Source organism: Gallinula chloropus (assembly GCF_964237585.1).
Source record: "Gallinula chloropus genome assembly, chromosome: 3".
Classification (NCBI taxonomy): Eukaryota; Metazoa; Chordata; class Aves; order Gruiformes; family Rallidae; genus Gallinula; species Gallinula chloropus.
Window position 1 is genome coordinate 106902078 of NC_140087.1, and position 8784 is coordinate 106910861.

General features: G+C 48.2%; 1 protein-coding gene across 1 annotated transcript in view; it reads left to right on the forward strand.

The window, feature by feature from the left end:
- GRHL1 (grainyhead like transcription factor 1) overlaps window positions 1-6648 on the forward strand; it is a gene marked incomplete at both ends in the record, with an annotated part of 39360 nt that extends 32712 nt beyond the window's left edge. Inside the window, 6 exons of the mRNA XM_084261768.1 lie at window positions 257-396; window positions 2257-2294; window positions 2397-2485; window positions 4293-4378; window positions 5857-5921; window positions 6534-6648. Coding sequence (XP_084117894.1) covers window positions 257-396; window positions 2257-2294; window positions 2397-2485; window positions 4293-4378; window positions 5857-5921; window positions 6534-6648 — 533 coding nt within the window. The remainder of the gene's footprint in view (window positions 1-256; window positions 397-2256; window positions 2295-2396; window positions 2486-4292; window positions 4379-5856; window positions 5922-6533) is intronic.
- Between the last annotated feature and the right edge of the window lie 2136 nt (window positions 6649-8784).

The window sequence follows — 8784 nt, forward strand, 5'->3', positions numbered from 1 at the left end:
CCAGACCGTTCTCTGACCCAATTTAATACCTGAACAGAGTCAAGCAGCTGACTTGGAGTGATGAGGCAAAATTCTACTACTCTGAAACAAGCTGTTTCCTCAGGTAGACAACCCAGGTTCAAACTTCTCTACGACGGGAGCTTCTCCCTTTGTTCCTGACTACAGAGTCCCTTTGTTCAACAGCACGTGTGCCTCTTAAATGCTGCAGGAAAGCTCCAACCCCGTCAGTGCCTTCACTGTCCTCTCTTCTCTGCAGTTTCTGATGTCAAAGTGCCCATGCTTCCCTCACACAAACGTACTGACATCACCATCTTCAAGCCCTTCATGGATCTAGACACTCAGCCTGTCCTTTTCATTCCCGACGTTCACTTTGCAAACCTTCAGCGTGGAGCTCATGTAAGTAGAGCTGGTGGATGTGGGGATGAGGAGGGCTCTGGGATGCATTTGCAGGATTTGCAAAAGGCATTATGCATATACATGTGAAATGACAGACTGTTTGGGTTAAAGCTGTAAACAAATACAGACTGAGTCTCACATGAGCAAGAGATGTTGCTCCTAGTCTCGTTGGCTGAAGTTAACTGGAGGTGTTTCATGAATAATTTTCCTCCTGTATCCATGAACCTGTTTTCCACAGCATCTCCAGCTGAGAGTTCCTTGAATGAACTGCGGGCTGGTTTTCTCTCATAAAGTGCACTGGGTGCTGCTGTAAACCTCGGGCTCCTCCAGCCTGCTGCTGCGGGGTGAAAAGCCCTTCTGTGGAACTGGCAAGTGTGTCAGCTCTGTGATCCGCTGCCAGCATGCCCTGCTTCAGTGTTCCTGGCAAGCCCCAGCTGATAGAAAACTGGGAGTGTGCAAACCAGCTTCCAGACCTTGAACTCTCCTGTGTTAGAGCTGTGACAAGCTCTAACAGAATCAAACCCTTACTTTTCAAGAGCACTGCCTAAACACCTAGCAGGGATGGAGAGTAAACTTGTATCCGTAAGGCTGACTTTTCTGTGTGTCTTCCTGTGAAGGCTGTAGTTCCAGTCTGTCAGAAACCTGTCTGAGCCAGGCCAGGTGGAAAGCTGGTTAGCTCTTATGTTCCTCCCTCTCATTTCTCTGTCCATTTCTCTTTATGAAGAGAGGTAAAGGTGGTGCTTACTGGCTTTTGGCAGATTGAGCCGAAGTTTTATTTGATACAGGTTTGAAAGATAAGAAGAGGAAGGGAATTCTAGTTTTGGACAAAAAAATTCCCAACCCTAAGTGCAAGTAGTATTTGTGTATTAAAATGAAAGCCAGTGTTTATTGCTTGGACCAAAGCATCAAAAGAAGCGTGTCCAGCAGGTTGAGGGAGGTGATTCTCTTCCTCTACTCTGCTCTGGTGAGACCCTACCTGGAGTACTGCATCCAGCTCTGGGGTCCCCAGTACAAGAAGGACAGGGAGCTGTTTGATTGAGTCCAGAGGAGGGCCACAGTCAGAGGGCAGGAGCACCTCTCCTATAAAGACAGGCAAAGACAGTTGGGCTTCTTTAGCCTGGAAAAGAGAGAGCTCTGAGACCTTAGACCAGCCTTTCAGTACCTAAAAGAAGGTGAATTTAATTGAGATACGAGGAAGAAATTCTTCCTGGTGAGGGAGGTGAGGCCCTGGCACAGGCTGCCCAGAGAAGCTGTGGCTGCCCCTTCCTGGCAGTGCCCAAGGCCAGGCTGAATGGGGCTTTGGGCAACCTGGGCTAGTGGAGGGTGTCCCTGCTCATGTCAGAGGGTTGGAAATGGATGATCTTTGAGGTCCCTTCCAGCCCAAACCAGTCTATGATCTTCTAGTGGTGTAGTCGTGGCTGGCTCCTTACTTGAGAGCTGTGGTTTCCCCTGTGTCCTGTACTGATGGGCTTACAAGTGGCTTGGGTGGGTGACCCTTCTGCCTATCCCTTGTAGTTCCTGCCATGGGCTCAGGGCTTCCCTCTCCTTTAACTCAGTGCTGTTGGACCTCTGCTTATGCCGGATGCAGCAGGCCTGGTGTTCCATGGCAGTGACTGTAAGGCAAACACAGCCAGTGCTAAATCACTATTATCAGATAGCACTTGGACAGCTGGGGAGAGTGTTGCTGACCAGACCATGTCACACCAGCAACGAGTCTGTTGTTACACAACTTTGTTTTGTAGTGTTCAGGGCCCTTTGTGGTGTTTTCCAAGGACAGGGCACCACAAAGTTCTCACTAGCTGCTAACTCAGTGTGGGGTTTTCTGCCTATGTCAAGAAAATCTCCCCTTTGTTTTGAAAGGTCCTTCCTGTTGCTTCAGAAGAACTGGAGGGTGAAAGGTAAGAGTTGCACTACTTGAGCCTACTCAAGTCTTGCCCTCAGATCGAGGGGTGAGTCCCTGTAATTGTACCACTGCTCACTTCTTGCCCTGTCACTGACAGCTCCAACCTGAAGAGAGGAGCCTATATAGGTGAAGAGGACTTCATCCCCACCCAGAATAAGATGCCCAGAATAGAAGAACCAAAAAGAGGTATTGTTTCATTCTTTCAGAGACTGAAGTATTGGAGTATTTGTCCATTGTGATAGAAAGATGCATCAGAGGTTAAAGAGTTATTTTAATTTATTATGGAGTATAATTGGGCCTTATTTTTCTTGCTGTGTGTAGCAATAGGAGTTTGTAGTAGGATGCAGTCCAGCTCTGCAAATCTCTGACAGTGTCTGAATTGCTGGGGGGAGGGAGGGAGGATTTGCAAACTCAGACACTAATTGGCTCTGAAACCTGTAAGGAAAGAGACTGAGAGGAGGTGAGCAGCTTACCAGTCTCCTTGGTGAGCTGCGGGAGAGAATTCATCACATAACCCACTGCAAAAGGCTTTGTTGATCTTCTCTAGGGCTCTAGGCACTGAGTGCCAGGAACTGATTCTGGGTAAAAAACTCTTGCATCTTTCATGGTGCCAGAAGATGGGCTGCTCACTGCTGAGAGCCAAACTGAGAGAAAGTTCTGCTTATTTTTGACCTCTTGTCAAGCTTTGCAATTTGACGTGAGAGCAGATGTTGCTGTGGTGTTGTGGAAGGAGGTGAGAGGTCCCTGTGGAGGTGTTGTGGCAGATTATCTGCCTGATGATAGTCCTGTGTGGAAGGACTGTGACAAAGCTTAAAGGATTAAAAGAGGAGGATTTAAACTTGTGTTGCAGTGAAGGTTAAGCCTAGTGAGTCTGACCTTAATGGGGCTGTGCTTCAGTAGTCTGGACAAACCAGTAAGGAAGGGTGGATTTTATAAAAGGAAACCTGACTTTGTATTTTCTTGTTGGTCTGTGCTGTAAAAAGAAACCTGTGGGGTGCTCTGTCCTTTGGCTGGCCTATCATCTGACTTGTGCTGTAACTGAGTGGGGGGGGGTGCTGTCTGCATTTTTTTAATCTACAATCCTTTTTGTGTGTGTGTGTCTTTTGGAGCCTGCCTTTAGCAGAGGAAATGCACCAAGGTGCTGTGCTGTCCTGAGATCACCTTGCTCAATTAGATATGCCAGTAATTGTTCTGTGGTGCTGGCGTGTCAGAGCTGTGGCTGAGGAACCCTTGTAAATAACCCAGGCTGCAATACCGAGTCATTAGAAGATGGATTAAAGGCAGCAAAGCTGTTAAAGCCCAAGCTTTCTTGCGCTCATGGCTTATTCCTCAGCCTGAAAGCAGTTTTAATGAGGCTGATGTTCCACATGAGGACACTGTGCTTGCTTGAGAACACTAGGGATGCTTACCTCATTGGCATTCTCTTTTTTTATTTCCTTCCTAGTAGGAGACCAAGTCCATGTTGTCTGTCAGCTGGGGTGGTATGAGTATTGCTGACACACAGCAAGGGGCAGGAAGAGAGATGAGGCCACAGAGGAGGAGCTGAGGGCTGTACAGATGAATTATTTAAAAGTGAGGAGGTGGCCAGGATGGCTTCACCTGGTCTGGTAGCATCTGTCAAACCATTTTATTGCGCAAAGTCCTATGGCAGATGACCTGTGAGACACAGATACCCAAGAGCCTCAAAGCTGTGTGTCTTGTGTTCCACCTTCCTGAGTTTCAAATAACAGAGAAAATAGCAAACAGAGAAATCTTAAAAGTATCTTGACATTGAAGATGTTTGAGCACACAGTACTAATGTGTGCAAAGGGTGTGTTTCCAGCTAACCTAGCTATTCGTGGGTTTGATGCAGTCTTCAGTGTATATTGAATGTATGTCTGCATATCTCATGAGATCCTCAGTGTATGTTCCTCTGCACTCAGCCACTCTCATGTACAGACTGGCTTTGAGGAGCAATTGTGGAGTCAATTCCTCTCTCTGATTCGCTTTCCAGTGTTGCTGTATGTCCGGAAGGAGTCAGAGGAGGTCTTTGATGCTCTAATGCTGAAGACACCGTCTCTAAAAGGCCTGATGGAAGCGGTAAGTAGTAAGGCCAGTTTACAGTCCCTGCCTCCAGTCTGAAAGCACGAGTGTAGTCCCCTGATGGACAGTCACAGGAGCTAGACTTGTGTTTGCAGCCCATGTCCACATATTCCTGCTGTTCCGGATAAGAAGTGTAAGGCTCACTTCCTTTCAATAAAAATCAATCTACAGACCACTACTGTGGATGTCCATCAGGTCAGAGTATTTTAATTAGAAGATGGAGTGATAGCCAGAATGCGTTTGGTGGCTTGGATTTATTTCAGTCCCCTTGTTTGGGGGCATCCCTTCCCCTTTCGTAACCTGCTTACAGAGAGGCCCAAGTCCCAGCTTCTGAGTGTGCTTGGAGAGTTTTATGTATCTGTGCACATGTGTGTGAAACTGCTCTCTGGTACTTGCCTTCCAAAATAGCCTTCCATGCCCCTGCTGCTGCTATGCTGCGAAGGAAATGCAGAGCTTAACTCTGAGGGATGGTGTAATGGCTGGCAGGAGCTCAAACCTGACGTTTCTGGCTGCCTCTTTCTGTGACTAATGCCTTGTCGGCGCTCAGAGGATGGAGGCTTTGCCGCTGCACAGCCAAGTCTTGGCATGGGCTTTGGGACCCAGAGATGGTTCTGTAACCTGAAGCACTCTCTTCCTGGCTGAGGGGCTTTGCCAGCACGGGCAGGCTGGAGATGGGGACTAACAGGGAGGAGGAGTGAAGGCTATGATGTCCTCCCTTACCCCGTGGTCCTGAGAGTGGAGCTGTGCCTTTGTCCTTTCACTTGCACTTCTTAATACAAGGGACCAAGAGCTCACAACTGCACCTTGGAGGAAACCCCCTGTGTGTTTGCATCCTGAAATGGCACGATGCTTTGGGACTTGCTGTTGACGCAGTAGAGCAACCTGCCAAAGTAAACCAGGCTTAGGTTACTGACCTCGTGACTTTCTGGAGGTTCTGTGATGAAGTGCCATGATTAGTGGCTGTGGTTTCACACTGAGGTCACCCTGCTGGGTAAGGGGGACATTTCTGATCAGCTCATGTCCTTGGCAGTGCAGGTCTTCACTCAGTTGCTATTTTCTCCCTGCCCCAGACGCTGTGATGACTAGTTTTCACCTGATCCCTCTGACACTGAATTCAAAAATGGTTTTCTGTATGCTAAGAGACCAGTGTGCCAGGAGAGGATGGGGACCCAGGCGGGGGGGTTCTGCATGGGCTTTTCGTTGTGGGGGCAGAGGGTTGCTCAATGAGAAGTCAGTAGCTGGATTTAGAACACAGTTAAATTTTTCTGCATAGGAGTTGGCAAGCTGTGGAGGCGGGGTTCTGATCTGTAGGCTGGTGCTGTAGTTCAGGATGTAATATTGCCTTTGTAGAGCATGGTGTTTGTTTGGATCTGCAGTCTTTCTGTTGTTCCTTTCTGTAAAACAGGGAGTGGAAGGCAGTGCCAGCAGTCTCCTGGCTTCACAAATGCTTTTTTTTTTTCCCCCTTCTGTTCTAGATATCGGATAAATACGATGTTCCTTTCGATAAAATAGGAAAAATCTTCAAAAAATGTAAAAAAGGGTGAGTATGTACCTATGCAGCAAGGGGCTGAGAAGCTGAACTCCCTCTTTCTAACTCACAGGCAGATGTGCTGTGCCATTCCTCTGTGCACTGCACTGTGCAGGTGCCAATTGCAGATGCATGTGTGTGCATGCAGTGGTCTGCTATCCCAGTGTCATTCCTAGAGCAGGAAACTGGGAGGGTCCTGGAGAAATAGGTAGTCTGACTTCCTGCATAAATGGAACCTCTCTGAGCTAATTGCTGCTGGAGTCAGAGTCCATCACGTCCGGTGGAGTGGCTGGGCACTGGCTGTTTCTTCCCCACAAGCTCCACAGGGTTTTGTGCTGACAGTTTATAGCTGTCAGATAAACCAGCTCAGAGCCCCAAGGCTGCCCAAGTGTCTGTAGCTTTGGCAGCATTTCTACCAGTTCCAAGGTCTCCCTCGTCCAGGAGCCAGTTAACCCTTCCCTTCAGATCCTAGAAGTGTGGCTGCAAGCCTTGGTGGCAGGTTCAGGTAAGAACAGCTAGATCTGCTGTAGGAAGCCTTTACTTCTCTGGGATTATGAGGGCCCTTTTGCTGTCTTTGGCATCTAGAACTGTAACGTTTCCCTGTCTGGCTTTTTATTTTTCCAGAATTCTGGTCAATATGGACGATAACATTGTGAAACACTACTCTAATGAAGATACCTTCCAGTTGCAGATTGAAGAAGTTGGAGGATCTTACAAGCTCACTCTCACTGAGATCTAAGATCGTGGGTCCTCTGGATTTTAAGCAAAGGTCTCAACTGAACACTTTCCCATAATTTAGTATGTTGGGCAAAACACTAATTGCCTTCTCCAGAAGAAAGCCAGGTGTTGACTTGTTCTGGGGAGCAGAACAGTGTTTTTGCTTAATGCATTTGTTGTAATGCTCATGACCTTATTTGCACTTGAAATGAGCGAGCAAAGACCAGCGATTTAATAGAGAGCATGTATAGAACACTAGTAAATACAGGAGGGGAAAACCCCTGGAAGGTGGCCTTTTAGAGTGGTGATATCTTATTTATCTATTTGGTATCCACGTTTGAGCCCGTTGTTCAGCTAATACTGTTTCACTGGACTGTTTTCTGCTAGGTAGAGCTGCCAAGCTACGAGTTGGTACTGGTAGGAGTTGCGTGCAGGTTGGAGAAAAGTCTTTATAATGTTTACTCTCGAACAGGGCAGACTGTTGAAATCACTTGTGTCGTTTGGGGGAATGTAAAACTGCCTTGCTTATGAAGAACTCGCCTTAGGAACTGTGTGAACTCTCATCTGATGAAGCTATATTGTATATAAGTGCAATATATTTTTGAAGGTCTGTAAATGTGTACATACAAGTGATATATAATATATATGAAACATGGTGTTCTGTATATACCGTGAATATATGCAACACAGCCCATCTGAAAGGATGCCATATGTAGAGAAAACTGATATTTAACGTAGCTATTTAAAAATGGACAAACCCTTAACACACACCAAAGGTGAGCACATGTTTGTACGTTCATAGAAGGCACAAGAAACCTGCTTGTTGAACATGGATCTTCCTGCATGGAAGGAAGAATGTACTGGCTCTCTCCTCCACCCTCCCACACAGCCAGGCGACGGCACTCCTGGCTTCTCCTGTGAACTGCTGGTTTGAGCCTTGGAACGGCAGTGTGCTGCTGCCCTGGGAGGTAATTTGGGCTGAGCCTGAGAGCTGGGTCCTAAGAGGGGCTGAGCGATGTAGTTTCCTTGAAGTCTCACTTCTGGGGCCAGGAGAAGGTCTCTGGGGGGTGGGGGTGGGGAGGGGTGGGTTATTTTACTTTATTTTTCTGTAGCAGTGCACTTGATGCTCCACTGGACGCTGCCTGTAACAGCAGCTCAGCCTGGGTGGGGTCAGGGCCAGCTTGCAAGGTCCTGTGATGTTGACAACTGGAAGGACACAGGCCAAGGCTTCTCAGAGAGGAGTGGACCAAGCATGAGTGGGGCCTGAGTGCTGCGAGCAGGCTAAGTGTTCCTGCTGTGTGTACATCACACTGACCTGCTGCCGAGGCAGAGACCCCAGGCAGGGCAGCTGGTAGCAGGTGTCCTGAGCCTCACTCCAGCTGGGACTGCCAGGCTCTGCTCTGCAGTAGATTGTACAGGCTTTGCTCATCATGTGCATGTGCTTCTGAAGAGAAGGCACCCTCTGGTTAGCAGCATGTGAGGGAGGAACATTTGAACAGCAGCACTTGACTCTAAGGCAAAAACCAGCATTACGGGGTGAGGGTATGAGCGCAGGTACCAGGTCCAGTGTCTTCCGGTGCTTTTGTTAGGGATCTGGGTAACAAGAGAGGTGTTTAATGTTTCCTGACAGCACAAAGCTGCACATGCCTCACCCAGGATGTGAGGGTCAGTCCATAGGCTGGAGAAGTAGTCTGGAAAAGTAAGGTATGATGCTACATAATGGTTAGTGAGTCTACTTAACGGTTAACGAATTGTAACTATGTTGTTCAGCTGCATCATGTTGGTGTTTGGAGGAGGGAGGTAAATGCCATGTTGAGTTGATAAACAGGAGCATGAAATAGTAGACCCGCCTTTTGCTCTACTTGGCATTGCCAAGGCCTCTGCTGGAGTGCTGAGCCCAGACCTTCCAGTGGAGCCTGGTCCTATCACATGTCCCAGTAAGGGCAGGACCACCCGGCCCTTCAGCCAGAGCTCGTGGCTTCTGAGTGGGACAGGCTGCATGGTGAAGGCTCCTCTTCAGAAGGGCAGGTTGAGGTCAGCAGCCGCCCAGCATGCAGAAGGGTTCCCTTGGTCCATCACAAGCACAGTGAGGAGGAGGAGGCTGAACCTCTGGAAGTTTGGGTTAGATGTTGGGGTGGTGTTTTCTGATGAGGAGAGC